The sequence below is a fragment of the Neoarius graeffei genome, chromosome 6 (genome assembly GCF_027579695.1).
Source record: "Neoarius graeffei isolate fNeoGra1 chromosome 6, fNeoGra1.pri, whole genome shotgun sequence".
NCBI lineage: Eukaryota > Metazoa > Chordata > Actinopteri > Siluriformes > Ariidae > Neoarius > Neoarius graeffei.
Genome location: NC_083574.1, coordinates 99,770,692 through 99,793,393, shown reverse-complemented (window position 1 = coordinate 99,793,393; position 22,702 = coordinate 99,770,692). Strand labels below are relative to the sequence as shown.

The 22,702-nt window shown below is 44.0% G+C and overlaps 1 protein-coding gene across 1 annotated transcript in view; it reads left to right on the top strand.

Annotated features, from left to right (window-relative positions):
- The first annotated feature begins 266 nt into the window (after window positions 1–266).
- The window catches only part of LOC132888453 (NACHT, LRR and PYD domains-containing protein 3-like), a 49,107-nt gene continuing 26,671 nt past the window's right edge, over window positions 267–22,702 (top strand). The window contains exons 1-5 of the mRNA XM_060924501.1: window positions 267–271; window positions 636–809; window positions 6,822–6,995; window positions 7,046–7,118; window positions 8,604–8,752. Of these exons, the coding sequence (XP_060780484.1) occupies window positions 267–271; window positions 636–809; window positions 6,822–6,995; window positions 7,046–7,118; window positions 8,604–8,752 (575 nt within the window). The remainder of the gene's footprint in view (window positions 272–635; window positions 810–6,821; window positions 6,996–7,045; window positions 7,119–8,603; window positions 8,753–22,702) is intronic.

Here is a 22,702-nt window from a genome sequence, read left to right as displayed (position 1 = left end):
CATACAAAGATATTCTGAGTCTGGATTATTAACGTAAGCGGGCCGAATAAATACAGTGTGTGTGAATTACTAATACACTGAGTACTGAGACACACACTTCCTTTTGTCACGGTCGATACCTTGCTAGAGAGTCATGGTTCAGTTCTCCCTCACACTATCGATTAAATATACTGTTTAATCATCAAAACTCATCAGGAGTTCATTCTGAACAGGATATGACAGCAACCAGCACAGAGTGAAACAGTTGTGATGCTGTGGTCGTGGTAATGCCGTGAATATTCTGTGTACAGCAGTGATTTTCTGTCTTACAGCACAAACAGTTTTGTGTTTGTGTTCATGAAGGGCTCAGTGTTTTTATGAGTTCCTCTGATATTTTCAGCTTTCAGGTGGGGATGGGTCAGGATTTTCAAATATTCACATCCTCATTAAAATATGAAAAATTGAATAGTTTGTCATCATTGTCTTTCAAAATATATTTTCCCTTGTTTTTACTGGCACCAGGTAAAGTTAACATTCAATCTCTCTCTCTCTCTCTCTCTCTGTTCGTTCGCATGTTGGGGGGTGTTGGTGGTGAATCATTCTTTAAAGAATGGTCGAATAGTATTTTTGTTTGAAATGTCTCTCCCTCCTTTCAGGCTCAGTGATTGTAACCTGACAGAGAGAAGCTGCTCAGCTTTACACACAGTTCTCAGCTCTGAATCCTCCAAACTGACTGAGGTGGATCTGAGCAGTAACCATCTGGAGGACTCAGGAGTGAAGCAGCTTTGTGTTGGACTGGAGAGTCCAAACTGTAAACTGGAGAAACTGAGGTGAGTTCATCTCTCCTATTGGGTCGACTTGATCTGAAGAATTGCTTATTGCAACTGATACACAAAGAATAAAGAGGAAAATAATTGCAGAAATGTTTATTTTTAGATCTGTATATATTGGTGCATCTCAAACAATTAGAATATCATGAAAAAGTTCATTTTCACTGATATTCACTGAGCCTGTGACTCATTGTTTTATTGTAAAATACATCTGATTATTTTTTTAAAAATATTGGAAAAAAAGTATTTCAAACTTCAAAAGCGACAAGTAAATGTAATAACTTTGGAGCGCAGACTTGTGTCACTTATTTAAGCCGAGTCACATAAAATACTTTGTTTTGAAATCGATAAAATAAATCACAATTCCACCTTACCTTTGAATAGTTTTAGACCAAACTGCGTATCATCTTTAGTGCTTTTAGGAACAGCATTTTCTTTCATCATTTGTAATTCTTCCTCACTTACAGTAACAAAGTCTATTATTGCAGGTCTATTATTGCTTACATGAGCTCAAACAATTCTGACATAACAGCCTCTCAAGTCAAGAAAGTCAAGACTCTCCAGATAAAGTGGCGCCTGGAGGGTCTCATATTAATGCGCATTGTCACACCTTCAATGCTAACACACTGCACCTCAGAAATCATGCAAAAGAGCTTGCATCAAGAATGCAAGAACACAAGATTGACATGTTTGGTATCCAGGAGCATAGGAGAGTTCACCCAAGTGAAGAGCTTAAGTTTGAAGTAGTTAAAGATTTTCACCGAGTGACATCATCTGTATGGAGAGAAATAATCACAAATTCATCCCAAGGAGGGGTTGGACTAATGCTCAGCATTAGAGCGAGAAAGTCCTTCTGAAGCATAACCTCTGTCTGCAACTGTATTTTAGTTACTGAATTTAAAGGGAATCCTGCTTGTACAGTCATACTTTGTTACTGTCCACACTCTGGACTCAGGAGGATAGGTCCACCCTGACTAAAAGCCAACTAGACTATATCATTGTCTGAAGAAAGTGGTGGAACAGTGTAATCAATACTGAGGCTTATAACAGCTTCAGCACAGCGGGCTCAGACCGTTGGGTCATCAGTATGAGTTTTAGGCTCAGCCTACACCAGCCAAAGACAATCCCTGCACCAAAGATTGACTGGAAGGCCTTTGCGGGAGATCCTACACTCCAAGCCCAATATACCATCGAGGTAAGGAATCATTTTGAGGCTCTTGACCTTGAAGAAAGCTCCACTGACTGCTACTCCAGATTTATTGATGCGAACAGAGAGGCAATGAAGCTTTTACCAACTGTTAAAAGCATCAAGAAAGCAAGAGCCTCTGACCACCCTAGCATACAAACAGCGAGGAAGGCAGTCAAAGAATGTCAAGTCAAGTTTATTTGTATAGCGCTTTTAACAATAAACATTGTCGCAAAGCAGCTTTACAGAATTTGAACGACTTAAAACATGAGCTAATTTTATCCCTAATCTATCCCCAATGATGAAGCCTTTGGCGACGGTGGCAATGAAAAACTCCCTCAGACGACACGAGGAAGAAACCTCGAGAGGAACCAGACTCAAAATGGAACCCATCCTCATTTGGGCACCAACAGACAACATGACTATAACATTAACAGTTTTAATATGAAGTCAGTTTTGTTGATGTTTTAAACTCTTCACTGATGGAAACTTGAGTGCAAAACTGTTCATGACAACTGCAGTCCTAAAGTTAGCAAGTCAACTGTAGTCCTCAGCCATAAAAGCATTACTGTAAGAGTCCAGAGCATCCTCCAGGTGTGACTTTCAACTGTCACATGGGGCCGTCCTCCACAGGAGCGATGTGATGAGACTCAAACCAGACACAGGGCACCAGGATGGATCAGGCAGGTCCGAGGAGCAGAAGAGGTTCAGCATCTCGATCCCAGGACCGATATGTAACTCAGATGGACAGATTTGAGGGGGAAGAGAGAGAGAGAGAGAGAGAGAGAGAGAGAGAGAGAGAGAGAAAACACAGATTGTTAGGTATGCCCAATGTCACCTCAATAAGTAGGAACAGTATACATATTGCACCGAGTATAAGCAGGGACTCCAGCAACTAACTATGACAGCATAACTAAAAGGGGAGAGCCAGAAGGTAACACAGGCATGAGGGAGCCCCGGGACATAAAGCAGCAGCCACTACACCATCAACAAACTCGAGTGAGCAAGCGAGTGGGGGACTGACAGCATCCATACATCCCAGTTTACCAAAACACTGTCTGAGGATCCTCCAGATCTACTCCTTTACCTCATAAACACCATTAACACAAGGCTTGACTAAACAGATATGTTTTCAGCCTAGACTTAAATGCTGAGACTGTGTCGGATTCCCAAACATTACTTGGAAGGCTGTTCCATAACTGTGGGGCTTTGTAAGAAAAGGCTCCGCCCCCTGATGTAGCCTTCACTATACGAGGTATCAGCAGATAGCCTGCACCTTTTGATCTAAGTAGGCATGGTGGGTCATAGAGGAGCAGAAGTTCACTCAGGTACTGTGGTGTGAGACCATTCAGTGCTTTAAAGGTCAACAGTAGTATTTTATAATCAGTAATAAATTTGATTGGGAGCCAATGCAGTGTGGATAAGACAGGGATGATGGGGTCATATTTTCTAGTTCTAGTAAGGACTCTTGCTGCTGCATTTTGAACTAACTGGAGCTTGTTTATGCACTTCTTGGGACATCCAGACAGTAAGGCATTACAATAATCCAACCTGGAGGTAACGAAAGCATGAACTAGTTTTTCCACGTCATGTAGTGACATTCAATTTCTTATCTTAGCAGTATTTCTGAGATGAAAGAAAGCTATCCGGGTAATGTTATCAATGTGAGTTTCAAATGAAAGACTGGGGTCAATAATCACTCCGAGGTCTTTTACTGCTGCACACAAAGAAACAGAAAGGCCATCCACACTCCACAGCCTGAAAAGAGTTTGGACATCCAAGTTATCAAGAGGGTTAAAAGCCAGGATATTCACAGCAGCCATTAAATCCATCCTGCTCTATGGCTGGGAGGTCTGGACCCTGACCACTCCCCTTACGAAGTCCCTGGACAGGTGTTATACAAGAATGCTGAGGGCCATTCACAATATCAACTGGCAGCAACACATCACCAATCAAGAATTGTATGGAGACCTCCCTAGGGTCTCAGAGAAAATAGCGGCAAGGCGACTCAGGCTAGCCGGCCACTGCTTCCAACATCCAGAGATCCCAGTTTCTGTAATGGTATTATGGGAGCCCACACATGGCAGAAGATGCCCTGGGCGGCCACTCAAAACAGTGGTGGATGTCCTCAAAGAAGATGCTGGAGTGGTCGACACCACTGAATTGAGGACCCTAATGATGGATAGAGAGGAGTGGAGAGTCCATTATTACAGTGGTGCTTGAAAGTTTGTGAACCCTTTCTATATTTCTGCATAAATATGACATCATCAGATTTTCACACAAGTCCTAAAAGTAGACAAAAGAGAACTCAGTGAAACAAATGAGACAAAAATATTATACTCGGCCATTTATTTATTTATTTATTGAGGAAAATGATCCAATATTACACGTCTGTGAGTGGCAAAAGTATGTGAACCTCTAGGATTAGCAGTTAATTTGAAGGTGAAATTAGAGTCAATTGTTTTCAATCGATGGGATGACAATCAGGTGTGAGTGGGCACCCTGTTTTATTTCAAGAACAGGGATCTATCAATGTCTGATCTTCACAACACGTTTGTGGAAGTGTATCACGGCACGAACAAAGATTTCTGAGGACCTCAGAAAAAGCATTGTTGATGCTCATCAGGCTGGAAAAGGTTAGAAAACCATCTCTAAAGAGTTTGGACTCCACCAATCCACAGTCAGACAGACTGTGTACAAATGGAGGAAATTCAAGACCATTGTTACCCTCCCCAGGAGTGGTCAGCCAACAAAGATCACTCCAAGAGCAAGGCATGTAATAGTCAGCAAGGTCACAAAGGACCCCAGGGTAACTTCTAAGCAACTGAAGGCCTCTCTCACATTGGCTAATATTCATGAGTCCATCATCAGGAGAACACTGAACAACAATGGTGTGCATGGCAGGGTTGCAAGGAGAAAGCCACTGCTCTCCAAAAAGAACATTGTTGTTCGTCTGCAGTTTGCTAAAGATCATGTGGACAAGCCAGAAGGGTACTGAAAAAATGTTTTGTGGACGGATGAGACCAAAATAGAACTTTTTGGTTTAAATGAGAAGTGTTATGTTTGGAGAAAGGAAAACACTGCATTCCAGCATAAGAACCTTATCCCATTTGGACCTGTTTTGATGCATCTGGGCCAGGACGGCTTGTCATCCTTGATGGAACAATGAATTCTGAATTATACCAGCGAATTCTAAAGGAAAATGTCAGGACACCTGTCCATGAATTGAATCTCAAGAGAAGGTGGGTCATGCAGCAAGACAACGACCCTAAGCACACAAGTCGTTCTACCAAAGAATGGTTAAAGAAGAATAAAGTTAATGTTTTGGAATGGCCAAGTCAAAGTCCTGACCTTAATCCAATCGAAATGTTGTGGAAGGACCTGAAGTGAGCAGTTCATGTGAGGAAACCCAACAACATCCTAGAGTTGAAGCTGTTCTGTACGGAAGAATGGGCTAAAATTCCTCCAAGCCGGTGTGCAGGACTGATCAACAGTTACCAGAAACATTTAGTTGCAGTTATTGCTGCACAAGGGGGTCACACCAGATACTGAAAGCAAAGGTTCACATACTTTTGGCACTCACAGATATGCAATATTGGATCATTTTCCTCAGTAAATAAATGACCAAGTATAATATTTTTGTCTCATTTGTTTCACTGGGTTCCCTTTATCTACTTTTAGGACTTGTGTGAAAATCTGATGATGTTTTAGGTCATATTTATGCAGCAATATAGAAAACTGTAAAGGGTTCACAAACTTTCAGGCACCACTGTATGCCCGACTGAGGTTGATGTAGTAGTAGTAGTAGTAGTATGGTGACAAAGCGATTGGCTGCCATTTTGCCACATCACTCGAGGTGATTATCATTCCAGGTGACTACCTCATGAAGGTGGTTAAGATAATGCGAATAGTGTGCAAAGCATCAAGGTAAATGGTGGCTACTTTAAAGAATCTAAAATCTCACACATTTTGTTTTTTAACACTTTATTTTCAACATAATTCCACATATGTTCCATTTGTTATTTCATAATTTTGATGTCTTCAGTATTGTGTTTAATATAATATTATGAATAGAAGTGCGGCGGCACGGTGGTGTAGTGGTTAGCGCTGTCGCCTCACAGCAAGAAGGTCCTGGGTTCGAGCCCCGGGGCCGGCGAGGGCCTTTCTGTGTGGAGTTTGCATGTTCTCCCCGTGTCCGCGTGGGTTTCCTCCGGGTGCTCCGGTTTCCCCCACAGTCCAAAGACATGCAGGTTAGGTTAACTGGTGACTCTAAATTGACCGTAGGTGTGAATGTGAGTGTGAATGGTTGTCTGTGTCTATGTGTCAGCCCTGTGATGACCTGGCGACTTGTCCAGGGTGTACCCCGCCTTTCGCCCGTAGTCAGCTGGGATAGGCTCCAGCTTGCCTGCGACCCTGTAGAAGGATAAAGCGGCTAGAGATAATGAGATGAGATGAATAGAAGTGCCATGTTTTCCAGTGTGCCAAATAGCTTCTTAATTCTATATTGTTTTCTAAGATGTTCACCCTTTTTCTTCTCGATCCTCTTTGGCAACATTTTACACAGACTTTCAGACTGCAGTATAACAGAGGAAGGATACACTGCTCTGGCTGAAGCTCTGAGACTAAACCCATCATCACACCTGAGAGAGCTGGATCTCAGAGGGAACGACCCTGGAGCATCAGGAGTCCAACAACTTACTGACTGCAAAACTAACAAACTGACACTCAGGTGATTCTTCTAGAAGCAAACATCATATTAAATAAACAAACAAATAAATAAATAAATAAATACTGTGAAAAGAACCTTTCTCTTCAAATCCCTACAGGTTGTTGAAAAGTGCTGAAGCAGAGGAAGCCTACAACCTTCTTACTCGAATGTTCAGTAAAAACCCCTTACTGCACACGGAGCTGGATCTGAGCTCCAGAAAATTAACAGACGTCAGAGTGGATCAGCTCTCGGCTCTGCTGCAGGATCCACATTACAGACTGCAGAAACTTACGTAAGAAACAACTATAAACACATCGATCTCTATTTTCTGTTTTCACTCAGTTGCTGTTTTTTACAGCCAGAAGCGACTGTATCCATGCGGACTGTGCCTGTGCTGATTGGAAAGCCGCTGACAGTGAATTGTACTCACCTTACAACCTGCCGAGTCCCTGCCTCTTCGAGAAAACGCTGTTTTCATTGAAGCCCAGGCTTAAATATTCCATTTCTTACAGCTCAGTTTTGTAGATATTCACTAATTATGTCACACGGCTTTTATAGTAGGCCACAGCACTACAGCCACATTTCACCTCAACTCCTAATTATACACAACTGACTCAATTATTTTAAACATTTTACAGATTTTATATATTTACATTATTTTTCAGAAAAAATAAGAATAAACAGGTCAGTTGTAACCACTAAATGTGAATCACATGAATTTAACAGACTACTATTTCATTTATCAAGACAACGTGACGTCACACATAAGAGCTGATGCGAATATCCAATGAGGGAGGTTTCTGCTGCACAGAACCATTTCTTTGTTCGCTGGGAAAGAGAAAGATTCGGCTAATCCAGTGCTAGGATTAGCTGTGCTATAATTAAGCACTAAATAAATAAACTGAAACTAAAGACATGTTGAACACCTGAAAGGCTCCCAAAACTTCATTAGATATTCTTCACGCATGTTTACAAGCAGTGGTGAACCGTTACTATTAGAGCTGGGACTTCAGACACCAAAACAGCAACAGGGTAAAGGATTCTGTAAGGGATTAGCGTCAGGCTGCCAGGTCGCTCTGTTGTGTGAAGCTGTCGATGTTGATTTTAACTCAGTAAATTCCACAGGGGAATAAATCCTTAAGTCTGAGTGAAAAATACTGTAGTGAGCGTGCAGTGTGGAAGAAGAGTCTGGAGACAGAAATCTTAGTTTCTCGGTCGTTAGCCTGTGCTACTTGCTCTCGATAGCACTCACTGCTTTATTAGCTTTCGCTAACACTACTGATGAACGCTACACCGGCTGGAAGGTGACTTCACTGCTGCGCTGACGGCGCCGATTCATGGTTAAATTCGCGTTCGCCTTCAAGAATGCAATTAAAAAGCACATGTTAAAAAACATTTGAAATGCTGATATGTTTGGGCTTCTCTGAACGCCTGGAAGGCCCTGACGCTTCCCCTCTGTTTACAAGAGAAAACCACACGAACCGACATTGAAAAACTAGAAGAGTGTGCATGTAGAATGATAATAATAATAATATTGGCTAACTAACTTCTTTCATTGATGTTCCGCAACATTTAATATAACTACAAATTATTTTTTTTTTTTGGCAAATTGCTGTGGTATGAGAAGAATAACACTCCAAGATGTGCTGTTATAGAAAAATAATCAACTTCAGGGTGAGAACAGTAACTCCACTTCATCACACCACCCTGTCTCTCTCTCTCTCTCTCTCTCTCTCTCTCACACACACACACACACACACACACACACACACACACACACACAGTGGTTTATTCTTTAGTTATTGACCTTAATACTGTAACAGTGTTGAGTTCACTCTAATAAAGGACTAAATATCTTTTCTCTGTCTCCCTCTGCAGACTGAGGAACAGCGTCAGTGAGAAATCCTGCACTGCTTTGGCTTCAGCTCTCTGTACAAATCCATCACACATCAGAGAGCTGGATCTGAGTGGGTGTAAACTGGGAGACTCAGGAGTGGAGAAGCTCTGTGATCTACTTAAGAAACACGAGTGTAAACTGGAGACACTGCGGTGAGTAACTCAGTGATGAAACACACCAAGTTTTATAATAATGCAGAACAAGGGCGCCTGCTAGTGGGGGGACTGGTGAAGATAAACTGCCCTTTAGGTGTGAATGAGTGTGTAAAAGTGTGTGCGCATGGAGCCCTGCAATGGACGGTGTTCTGATGATTTGTGGTGTTCTACTGAAAAATGCTAACGTAGCGCTAATCGACAGCAGAGTCCATCGATTTATGCTACTTTGTCAAAAACTGCTCCCGTTGATTATCGGTATGATTTTTGTATATCTCCTAAAGATATTACTCACAACAAGTTACGTTACATATTTATTTACATTACAAACCAGGTCACGTGTACTGTCCGAGCTTGGCTTGCATGTTTTGATTGACGTTTTTAAAATGGTACATTTTGATCTACCAATATTCTCCATCAAATAATGCTCCCAGTAGATACACATTCTATTTTACACCTCCAGTCCCTCCAAGGGCGCTGTCAGAGCATGGGGAGCATGTTTTGATACTCTATTCTCATATTCTGAAATATACATTTCAGATTCCAGCAAAGTCACTCCTGCAAGGTAGCATGAAATGATGGGCGTGGAAACAGAGCTCAAAAAATGGGCCTGCGCAAAGACGCAGGGTAGCACATCTCGATAGGTAGCACAGTTTGATAGAACAACGGTACATTAAAGAGAATCATACTGTAATTCAACACAAGTTTTCTGACAGTAACACACACTAGCTCAGCACTAATAAACAGATGTAAACAGCTGTCAGCACTAATACTGAACAGACGGTGAAAACTTAGTTTAAAAACTGTCGTTATTTTTAACAGTTTTAAAAGAGGCTAATATTACCCAAAATAATATTTACATTTTATTTTCATTTACTTCATCATTCCATCCTTCAGGGGTGTCACTAGGCCTTTTTTACTGGGGTACGTGCCCCAGTAAAAATCAGCTGTGCCCCAGTAAGAAAATGTTGAAAGATTTTCGTAACAAACTAGTTTCTTTGGCAGATCATTTATCTACTGTAAGTTGTAGGACAGAGTGTGTTTCAAACTTCTATCGCCTCTTCTTTCTAACTAATTTTCTGATTGGTCTGGGAGATTCTCACTGTAAACATAGCGTGCATGCGGCGTGCCATGAGTCCATTTAGCCTACTGGAGAGATGAGTCTACTCTTTGGATGAGTCAGAGAACGGGCTCTGGATGAGTGAAGGTAGCGCGAAGTTTTTGCAACAAAACTAAGCAAACCATATTCTAACAAACCCATTAAACTACATTGAATTAAACGATATTAAATGACTTTTCCAGATGGATATCAGACAATTCTTCTCATGAAGCAGAGACAGGGGCAGGGAAACAGTGACAGATGAGGAGGAGGGTGAGAGAGGTCAGATTAAGGTTGTAGGCTATGTGCTAGTCAGTCATAACTAACCAGCTAAGTTCGTGAATCGTGAGAGTTGAGGTGACACGTTTAGCATCAGCATGCATTAAAAGCCCAAATGCCAACAATAAATTTTTTGGGGACTGGGATGTGTTTTCCGTCTCGTTGACCTATTCCTCACATAACTTCATCCACGAGAGCATGAGAATTATCCACTTTGCATAGGTTGGGGACAGGAACGTTAAGGTGCATTGTGCAGTGCCCCTGTAAAGCTTAATTCCTAGTGACGCCCCTGCCATCCGTTACACTTCTATCTTACAAATAAAAAAAAGTCACAGCAGCTCACAAAAATACACTGAATTATCAGTCTAGTGATTGGCGTTGTTAACTTTCAGATATGTCGTACACTACCGTTCAAAAGTTTGGGGTCACTTTGAAATGTCCTTATTTTTGAAAGAAAAGCACTGTTCTTTTCAATGAAGATCACTTTAAACTAATCAGAAATACACTCTATACATTGCTAATGTGGTAAATGACTATTCTAGCTGCAAATGTCTGGTTTTTGGTGCAATATCTACATAGGTGTATAGCAGTGGCGGCTGCTGGTTTTTAAAACAGGGGAAGCCCATTTTACGCATTCATCGTAAAACCTGTAGGCCGGATATCAAAGCATAGAAAGGTGTGCCCCATTAGCATAGTGAACTAGACAACCCTACCTAGTGGCAGAAAGTATTTTTGCTTGTACATTTCATGTTATAGTCTGGCTTGCCAGGCTAGTGCCTCATATCCTTAATCAAAAATATCAAACATCCAAAAATCACTGGCTATTCAACGAAGAGCCTTGAACATCATACCCTGATATGCAACACAGAGTCTTTAACACAACACCCAGCTGTGCAACACATCCTTGAACATCTTCTGCAACACAGTCTGGAAATTCATAACCAGGTAGGCTATGCAACACACAGAACCTTGAATATTATACCCAGGTATAACCTATAACACAGAGCCCACCATTCTCTTAACATTACTGAACAATATACACACTTCAGATTCATGAACATTATATGATGCACACTATTTATACACAAATTCTGCCCTCCGCTCCTTTTCCAGAAAATGGTCTGTGACCCTGTCATACCAGCTGGTTGTGCTTTCCAGAGACTTCACCAATTTCTGTTAGCAGCTAGCACTGCAGATCCCAATAAGGCTCAAGCTAGCCTACAACCAGATTGAACTACAAATGAAATAAACGAGTGAATTCACGAATGATCAAACTGATAGAATGGATGAAAGTTAATGGAGCACAACGATTTATATATATCTACATCTATATCTATATCTCTATATCAATATATTTACATTTATTTACAGAGTAATGTACAGAGACATCAATGAGAAGAAATGTTTATATGAAAAGAAATTCGGACAGCACTTTGGCACACAACTACACTTTCTCGACATCCGCTAGGGACTGATCATGCTTCTGTGTTCCTCGCTGACGCTGAAGTACAGAGCCCGCCCTCCTCATGTCTTTCAAACACTACCTCCAATAATCCTTCATCAGCCCGGCTTCTTGCCCCTCCCACTGTCTCGTTAGTCCCAGAGAAGCCCGGCTTCCCTGGAAGTGACGATTTTGTCGATTTTAACCAATAACAACTAGCCGAAATTGGCTGTTCAGAGCCGTCTCATAGACTGCAACGGATACCCGGCTGCCAGTCCATAGAGCCCATTGAAATAAGAAAGGTTACAGCCAGTGTTGCCAGATTGGGCGGTTTTAAGTGCATTTTGGCGGGTTTTGAACATATTTTGGCTGGAAAACGTCAGCAGCATCTGGCAACGCTGGTTACAGCCTGGCAGCAAAGGTGATTCTCGTAGCGAACTGCAAGTTCGTCAGACATCACTCAAATAAGTTACAGGATAGTTATGAATGTAAATACAATCTTGGGCATATATTATGTTATGCAAGTTATTGTTTTAATGAGAATTCAATGTCATAGATGCCGCAGTTTGGGGAGAGAATTTTAGGGGAAGCTCGGCTTCCCTTGTTGTCTCTGAGAAATCGCCCCTGGTGTATAGAGGCCCATTTCCAGCAACTATCACTCCAGTGTTCTAATGGTACAATGTGTTTGCTCATTGCCTCAGAAGGCTAATGGATGATTAGAAAACCCTTGTACAATCATGTTAGCACAGCTGAAAACAGTTGAGCTCTTTAGAGAAGCTATAAAACTGACCTTCCTTTGAGCAGATTGAGTTTCTGGAGCATCACATTTGTGGGGTCGATTAAATGCTCAAAATGGCCAGAAAAATGTCTGGGCTATATTTTCTATTCATTTTACAACTTATGGTGGTAAATAAAAGTGTGACTTTCCATGGAAAACACAAAATTGTCTGGGTGACCCCAAACTTTTGAACGGTAGTGTATGTTTTGCATGTTTATGATTTTTGTTGTATTTAATTTGCTAAAGCTGTACATGTTCTCACATGTTTCCTTACACTGAATGACAAAGGTGAAACTCGTATTGTGAAAGGAGCGGAAGTGGATGTGGTCGTTCGAGGGGAGGAAGATGGAGGTTTCCATTAAAATGTGTCAATAAAACTTTTGAAGAGGGTCTTATTGTCATGTAACAGGCATAAGGTCCAAATAAGTTCACAAAAGGCAGCACAATTAGTGTGTGTGTGTGTGTGTGTGTGTGTGTGTGTGTGTGTGTGTGTGTGTGTTTTTCTGGGGGGCAATGTAACCACTGAACAATACTCCCTTAGTGTACATGAGAACACTTGGAAAAAAGGAAATCAGAATTAAAAAAATTTATTAACAATTTTCAACTCTGGTCTCTTTTCTTTTTTTCTGTCCTGATGGACTAAATGCCGTTTCCTTTCTGCAGACTGAGGAACAGCGTCAGTGAGAAATCCTGCACTGCTTTGGCTTCAGCTCTCTGTACAAATCCATCACACATCAGAGAGCTGGATCTGAGTGGGTGTGAACTGGGAGACTCAGGAGTGGAGAAGCTCTGTGATCTACTGAAGAAACACGAGTGTAAACTGGAGACACTGCGGTGAGTAACTCAGTGATGAAACACACTAAGTTTTATAATAATGCAGAACAAGGGCGCCTGCTAGTGGGGGGACTGGTGAAGATAAACTGCCCTTTAGGTGTGAATGAGTGTGTAAAAGTGTGTGTGCATGGAGCCCTGCAATGGACGGTACATTAAAGAAAACCATCCTGTAATTCAACACAAGTTTTCTGACAGTAACACACACTGGCTCAGCACTCATAAACAGATGTAAACAGCTGTAAACATCTGTCAGCACTAATACTGAACAGACGGTGAAAACTTGGTTTAAAAACTGTCGTTATTTTTCACAGTTTTAAGAGGCTAATATTACCCAAAATAATATTTACATTTTATTTACATTTACTTCATCATTCCATCCTTTACACTTCTATCTTACAAATAAGAAAAGTCACAGCAGCTCACAAAAATACACTGAATTATCAGTCTAGTGATTGGCGTTGTTAACTTTCAGATATAAGACATACAGTTTTGCATGTTTATGATTTTTGTTGTGTTTAATTAAGAGTGATGAAAGGTAAGAGTGATGAAAGATGGAAATGGAAATGTGCTGACAAACAGAGAGAGTGTATTAAGAAGGTGGAAAGAGTACTTTGAGGATTTTTGAAATGAGGAGAATCCAAGAGAGAGGTCAGATTAGAGGTCAGATTAGTTGGAGACAGCAAATCAGGAAGCAGAGTCGGTTAGTAAGGATGAGGTGAGGGCAGCCATGAAAAGAATGAAGACTGGGAAAGCAGTCGGACCAGATGGTATCCCGATTGAGGCTTGGAGATGTTTGGGTGAGACGGCTGTGGAGTTCCTAACGAGATTGTTTAATAAGATCTTGGAGAATGAGAAAATGCTGAATGAATGGAGAAAGAGTGTGCTTGTCCCAATATACAAGAATAAGGGAGATGTACAGAGCTGCAGTAATTACAGAGGGATGGCGGCGCGCACACACGCAGCGGCTCCTCTCTGTCCCGACAGAACGGGGTTTTCGTGTTTTGTGTTTTAAAACAGTGTGTATCTGTTCGTCTTTGTCGCGTCCATTAGTTTCAAGGCGCACATCAGTGGCGGCTGGCTCATGGGGGCGCTCGGGCGCCGCCCTCCCAGATGTGGAGGGGGAAAAAAATATAAAATATATCGATATATATTTTTTACAAATTTTATTATCAATGTCAGTTTTACTTAATAGTGTGTGCCTACATGCGATCTGAATTATTTAAACAACATTTCCACCAACTGACTCTCATTCAATGGTGAATTTCCACCGACAGACTCGGATCATTTCTCTTCTTGGGCGCTCGGTAAAGCGCCCCAGAAGTGCAGCGGAATAGCCAATCGTGTATGGTTGCTCGGGAAAAATCATAAATATTTGGCCAATCAGCATCGCCGAATTTAATGGTTTTGGGGCGCTGGAAATTTCGCCCCTGCTACAGAAAATGCATCTCTCTCTCTCTCTCTCTCTCTCTCTCTCTCTCTGTCTTTGATGTTCAAAACTAGACTTTTGGTTCATATTGGACAATAATCACACAGCTTTCTTGTCATAGTTTGTATTCACAACAAGAGTGTCAACACTGTTTCGCTCCCCCTCTCACTGTCTCGTTTCACAGAAATACACCGAGCTCAGAACACACACACACACCTCATTTCATAGTCACTCTCTCACACAGAAATCTTACACTCACCTTAGAATCAGACACACACACACACACCACCTCACTCAGTCCCACACTCACCTTAGAAACCTTCCTCCCTCTCTCTCACTCATTCACTCTCTCTCTCACACACACACACACACACACACACAGTTGATTTGTATAGATTCATCTGAAATCATACCCTTGCTGTAAACTTCTCTCAAGAACTTGAGTATTGTATTGGAAACCGTTCCTTTCCAAAGCGTAAATGGAGCCTAATATAGCTGTAAATTGTTAATTTACTTTATCTGTGAAACTGCTGATTTTGAGAAGGAAATTAAATTATTGTGGAATTGTCATTTTCTGACTGTTCATTTGAATGCTTATACTGGACTAGGCAGGGAACTCTACTGGCACACACCAGCACCACCAAGAATTTTTTTCACCAGCCGCCACTGGCGCACATACTCCCGTGAGTTTCTGCTCGACATCCGCAGAACTTTATTCACGGATATAAATCCAGCAGAACCGGAAGTGCTACGCGGCTACGGTTTGCTCCGGAGGCTTGCCCGAGCACCGACCCCCACTCCTGCATCCAGCCGGCAGTGGAAGCGCCACAGGCGGAACATGCGGAAGCAGAAGATGGGCAAACGCGAAGGTGTCCGAGCTAGGCTAGCGGCTAATCCTCACAGGCCGGCTATCCCTACCATCACTCTGGCCAACGTACGCTCGCTGGACAACAAGCTGGATTATGTCCGCCTGCTCCGCTCATCTTTTAAGTCTGTGAGTGGGTGTTGTGTCCTTGTGTTTGTGGAAACATGGCTTAACGACAGCGTCCCGGACTGTGCCATTCAGCTAGCCCGGCTAAAGGCCTCTGCATGCTCTTGCGACAAGGCTTTCGCAGTTCGCTTTTCGCAGACAGTTGTAATTTATTGTTGAGCGGGGGAATAGGCGTGCGCGATGTTATTCACCGGCACAACGCAAGGGGGCGCGAAGTCGCTAGGAGTAGTTGGTGGGTGTGGTTAGTGGAGTGTTTATCCTCCGGTTACTTATAATGACTAGAACTTTTTTTTTTATAATGACTAGAACTGGAGTCGTATAGATGTACGTACTTCCTCAATCAACCGCTCTTCATGCTGCTCCATCTTCGCTCGTGTTTTTAAAAATGCCGGTCGTGAAAACAAAACAAACCGGGAAAGTAGAGAAGCGGAAGTGCGTGTACAGCGGATGTAAGGCCAATTTATGCTGACAACCCAGTCCTCGCAGACGGTGTCGTAGACAGTGTCTGCGTAGCCCCCCCACCTTCACAGACGCTCTGCGCGCACCTCAGAAAAAATTGTGACCACCGCAGAAGCCTCGCAGACAGCGCTGCAGACAAGAGGGCTCTGATTGGTCCACTCTACATCCGCTGTACACGCACTTCCGCTTCCCTACTTTCCCGGTTTGTTTTGTTTTCATGACCGGCATTTTTAAAAACACGAGCGAAGATGGAGCAGCATGAAGAGCGGTTGATTGAGGAAGTACGTACATCTATACGACTCCAGTTCTAGTCATTATAAAAAAAAAAAAAAGTTCTAGTCATTATAAGTAACCGGAGGATAAACACTCCACTAACCACACCCACCAACTACTCCTAGCGACTTCGCGCTCCCTTGCGTTGTGCCGGTGAATAACATCGCGCACGCCTATTCCCCCGCTCAACAATAAATTACAACTGTCTGCGAAAAGCGATCTGCGAAAGCCTTGTCGCAAGAGCATGCAGAGGCCTGTAGAGTGGACCAATCAGAGCCCTCTTGTCTGCGGCGCTGTCTGCGAGGCTTCTGCAGTGGTCACAATTTTTGGGAGGTGCGCGCAGAGCGTCTGCGAAGGTGGGGGGGCTACGCAGACACTGTCTGCGACACCGTCTGCGAGGACTGGGTTGTCAGCATAAATTGGCCTTAACATGCTACCGGTCAGACAGAGCGCGAATCGAGGGGGGGAAGACTCGTGGTGGAGGACTCTGTGTTTACATCAGTGATGCCTGGTGCCGTGATGCTGTTGTAGTCTGCAAACACTGCTCACTGGTGGAGTTTATGATTATTAAGTGCCGGCCATTCTATCTGCCGAGGGAATTTACAGCCATACTGCTGGTAGCATTATACATCCCTCCCGGCTCCAATAGAGATCTTGCAGTCACGTGACCGGAAAGTACACAGCCGCCATCTTGTCGGTAAAAAACACAGCTGAATATTGCTGCACTCGTGTACAGAATGGATCAATTTCAACCGACGGACTACACGGCTCATTTTTCTAATGAACAGATAACTAGATATATGTCTAAAATAAACGATCTACAGATTAGTGACCCTTATGGCTTACTGGACGTAGTTTTCACAACCGTGTCAGTGGATATTGAACTGCCAGCGGAATACCCAGACGTGTATAATTACCTCATTAACTTTCCCTCGCTGTTTAGTGGTGAAGCACTGCGTGCTTATAAATCTCTGGACAGTTATCTTTACAGAAAATCAGGATTTGTCAGCGACTCAGATGTGGCATCTTGTAAACAAGAAAATAACAATCCTCATTGGACGGGTAAGTCACTTAAGTATTGAGTATAGCACTGACCAGCCGATTATAGAATAAGGTAATTCCAGCTGTAATTCCAAATCGTCCGTCTTGTTTACCATGGATCTGGCGTTGGAGAGATAGAGGCTTAGCAGTGGAGATTTGAGTGGCTGTTTTCTGAGCTTGGTCAACAGGACGGCTCTGCAGCCTCGCTTTTGCTTCTGCTCCCGACGCCGCCTCCTTCGCTTTGCTTCCGATAACAATCCGTGGAGACCCCTCTGGTCTCGCTATCTCGTCCGGAATGTTGTGCATGCGATGGAAATCGCTACAAACTGTCATTTTCTGCTGGAAACCAATGTCCAGTAAGTCCATACAGTTGTAGTGGATGTTGAAGTCCGATACAGACGAACAACATGCAAAAAACATAAAAAATGTGCACAGGTAGGGAGAGCTTGTAGCCACAGCCGTTGTAGTAGAATTGTATATAGTAGGGTTTTCCAGAAGAAAAGGCAGAAGTAGAAGGCGGAAATATGGCGTTTGACCGACAAGATGGCGTCTGTCACAATCTGGATCGGCTGTGACGTCACATGCAAGTGCTCCATAACAGGAGTGAAGCACTGAATGAACTCTATCAGCACATCAGTGAGCAGCAGACAGCCCACCCAGGTGCTTTCCTCATCCTGGCTGGGGATTTCAACCATGCAAACCCCAAAAGCGCATTTCCAAAACTCTATGGACATATCAACTTTCCCACACGTGGAAACAATATTCTGGACAATGTTTACACCATGCATAAAGACGCCTACAAAGTCCTACTCCTCCCCCACCTTGGGGCCTCAGATCACTCCACTGTTATGCTAATGCCAGCATACAGGCCGCTGGTTAAAGTCACCAAACCAGCTAAAAAGCAGATACGTGTGTGGCCAGAGGGGTCCTCAGAGGCACTCCAGGACTGTTTTTCCACCACTGACTGGAGCATGTTCAGACAGGCAGCTACCTACAACAACACCACAGATCTCCAGGAATACACGGAGACAGTCACTGCCTACATGAGGAAGTGCATGAATGACGTTACGGTCACCAGAACCGTCTCCATTCGGGCCATGGCTGACAGGGGAAGTCTATAGGCTCCTGTGGGCTCGGAACGCCGCCTTCAGAGCTGGGGACGAGGTGGGCCTGAGGACAGCTAGGGCCAATCTGTCACGAGGCATCAGGGTGGCCAAGAGACAGTATTCCAGGCACATTGCTGACCATTTCAACAACAGCAGAGACACCAGGAACCTGTGGCGGGGGATTCAGACCATCACAGACTACAAGCCCTCGCCACAGACCTGTGACAACTCCACGTCTCTGCTGAATCAGTTGAACGACTTCTTCGCTTGCTTTGAGGCAGACAACAGCACCACGGCACAGAAGACCCCACCACCTCCCGGCGACTAGGTGTTGACGCTGTCCCCAGACAGCGTGAGGAGAGCTCTCAGGATGACAAATGCACGAAAAGCTCTGGGTCCTGATAACATTCCTGGTCGTGTCCTGAGAGACTGTGCCGAGGAGCTCACAGATGTCTTTACAGACATCTTCAACATCTCGTTGAGCCAGGCTGTTGTCCCCACATGCCTCAAAGCCACCACCATCATCCCGGTCCCGAAGAAGCCATCTCCCTCCTGCTTCAATGACTACTGCCCTGTTGCACTCACTCCCATCCTCATGAAGTGCTTCGAGCGGCTAGTCATGAGGCATATCAAGTCTGCCCCCCCCCCCCCCCCGGATCCTTTCCAGTTTGCATATCAATCCAACCGTTCGACCGATGACGCCATCTCCACTGCCCTCCACTCAGCCCTCACCCACCTAGAGACAAAAGACTCGTATGTCAGAATGCTGTTCATAGACTCTAGCTCAGCATTCAACACAATCATTCCTCAGCAGCTCATTCACAAACTGGATCAGCTGGGACTCAACACCTCCCTGTGCAACTGGCTGCTGGACTTCCTGACAGGGAGACCACAGACTGTACGGGTCGGCAGCAACTCCTCCAGCACCATCACACTAAACACGGGGGCCCCCCAAGGATGTGTGCTGAGCCCCCTCCTCTTCACTCTGCTGACCCACGACTGCACACCAACATCCAGCTCAAATATCTTCATTAAGTTTGCGGATGACACGACTGTGGTGGGTCTCATCAGCAGTGGCGATGAGGCAATCTACAGGAGTGAGGTGAGCCGCTTGGCCATGTGGTGCAAGGACAACAATCTCCGTCTGAACGTGGAAAAGACGAAGGAGATTGTTGTGGACTTCAGGAGAGAGCACACCCAGCATGCTCCACTATCTATCGACGGTGCTGCAGTGGAGAGGGTGAGCAGCACCAAGTTTCTGGGTGTGCACATCTCTGAAGACCTGTCCTGGAGCAACAACACCGCATCACTGGCCAAAAAAGCCCAACAGCGTCTGTACTTCCTCCGCAAACTGAGGAGAGCAAGAGTCCCGGCCCCCATCATGCACACTTTCTACAGAGGCACCATCGAGAACATCCTGACCAGCTGCATCACCGTATGGTACAGCACCTGCACCGTGTCCTGCTGCAAGACTCTGCAGTGCATCGTGAGAGCAGCTGAGAAGATCATTGGTGTCTCTCTCCCTTCTCTAATGGATATTTATCACTCCCACCTCACCCGCAAAGCCATCAGGATTGCAGGTGACCCCACCCACCCATCTCACAGCCTCTTCAGCCTGCTGCCGTCAGGGAGGAGACTGTGGAGTCTCCGGGCCAAAACCAGCAGGCTCAAGAACAGTTTCTTTCACCAGGCAGTCAGGAGGCTCAACTCCCTCCCTGTTCTGCCCCTCCTCCCCCCCTCTGCCCCCTGCTTCAGATTCTGCCCGCACACCCCCCTTCAGCATCTGACATGTCATCCTCACAGTCCCCCCCCCCCCCCCCCCCCAACACACACACACACACACACACACACACACATCTCATCGTTCATTAACACACTGAACTCAGGGACTGCACATCTCACTTTACCTCGCTCATTTGCACTATTCCGCACTACCTCACCTTAACGGCTGCTAGTTTGTTTATTCTGCTTATTTCATGTTTCATGTTTACCTGCTGTACCTCAAGTGCCCTTGACTGTTTGGTTATTTGTACCAATTTGTGTGTGTGTGTGTGTGTGTGTGTGAGTGAGTGTTTCATCTAGTTAATATCTAGAGTGTTTATATTGTCTGAGTGTTTAGTCTGTCTTGTTCTTATCTAGTGTTTATACTGTTTATTTATACTGTTTATATTGTTTGAGTGTTTAGTATGTCTAGTTCCTATCTAGAGTGTTTATACTGTTGTTTTTTTTTTCAGTTATTCTATTTTTATTTATTGCATTGCCAATTTGCACCGTGGGTCAGAGAGGACTGATATTTCATCTGTGCTGTATGTCGAGCGTGTATAGCATATTTGACAATAAAGTTGACTTGATACTTGATAGAGGGATAAAATTGATTAGCCACACCATGAAGATATGGGAAAGGGTATTGGAGGCGAGATTGAGAAGAAAGGTAGCAATCTGTGAATAGCAGTACGGGTTTATGCCAAGGAAGAGCACGCCAGATGCAGTATTTGCTTTAAGAATGTGAATGGAGAAGTACAGGGAAGGCCAGAGAAAGCTACATTGTGTGTTTGTAGACCTGGAGAAGGCATACGATAGAGTGCCGAGAGATGAGTTATGGTATTGTATGAGAAAGAGTGGAGTGAATGAGAAGTGTGAAGTGAGAAGAGTGGTGCAAGACATGTATGAGAACAGTGAAACAGCAGTGAGGTGTGCAGTTGGAACGACTGAATGGTTCAAGGTGCAGGTGGGACTCCATCAAGGATCTGCTTTGAGTCCTTTCTTGTTTGCCAGAGTGATGGATAGCTTGACGGACGAAGTGAGGCAAGAGTCACCATGGAACATGATGTTTGCGGATGATATTGTGATATGTGGTGAAAGTAGAAAGGAGGTTGAGTTGGGTTTGGAGAGATGGAGGGATGCATTGGAACGAAGAGGAATGAAGGTGAGCAGGAGCAAAACAGAATACATGTGCATCAATGAGAATGGGGATGAGAGTGTAGTGAAGATGCAAGGAGCAGACGTAAAGAAAGTTGGTGAATTCAAGTACCTGGGGTCAACTGTGCAGGAAAATGAGGGCTGCGATAGTGAGGTGAGAAAGAGAGTGCAGGCAGGGTGGAGCAGGTGGAGAAGGATTTCGGGAGTCATTTGTGATGGGAAAGTCCCAGCAAAAGTGAAAGGTAAGATGTATAAGACAGTAGTGAGACCAGCTGTGATGTATGGATTGGAGACCGTACCCTTAACGAAGAGACAGGAGGCAAAGTTGGACGTGGCGGAGTTGAGGATGTTAAGGTTTGCGATGGGAGTGACGAGGTTGGACAGGATAAGGAACGAGCACATCAGAGGGACAGCACATGTGGAGAGCTTGGGAATTAAGCTAAGAGAGATGAGACTGAGATGGTATGGGCACATCCTGAGAAGAGATGCAGAGCATGTGGGAAGGAGAATGTTGAGGATGGAGCTGCCAGGCAAACAAAAACGAGGAAGGCCAAAGCGAGGACATGAAAGTGGCAGGTGTGGTAGAGAAGGATGCGGAAGACAGAGCAATGGAGACGAAAGATCCGCTGTGGCGACCCCTAATCAGGAGCAGCCAGAAGAAGAAGTTGTATTTAATTTACTAAAGCTGTACATGTTCACATATGTTTCCTTACACTGAATGACAAAGGTGAAACTCGTATTGTGAAAGGAGCGGAAGTGGATGTGGTCGTTCGAGGGGAGGAAGATGGAGGTTGCCATTAAAACGTGTCCATAAAACTTTTGAAGAGGGTCTTATTGTCATGGAACAGGCATAAGCTTCAAATAAGTTCACAAAAGGCAGCACAATTAGTGTGTGTGTGTGTGTGTGTGTGTGTGTGTGTGTGTGTGTGTGTGTGTGTGTGTTCTGGGGTTAATGTAATCACTGAACAATACTCCCTTAGTGTACATGAGAACACTTGGATAAAAGGAAATCAGAATTTTTAAAATTTATGAACAATTTTCAACTCGGGTCTCTTTTCTTTTTTTCTGTCCTGATGGACTAAATGCCGTTTCCTTTCTGCAGACTGAGGAAGAGCGTCAGTGAGAAATCCTGCACTGCTTTGGCTTCAGCTCTCTGTACAAATCCATCACACATCAGAGAGCTGGATCTGAGTGGGTGTGAACTGGGAGACTCAGGAGTGGAGAAGCTCTGTGATCTACTGAAGAAACACGAGTGTAAACTGGAGACACTGCGGTGAGTAACTCAGTGATGAAACACACTAAGT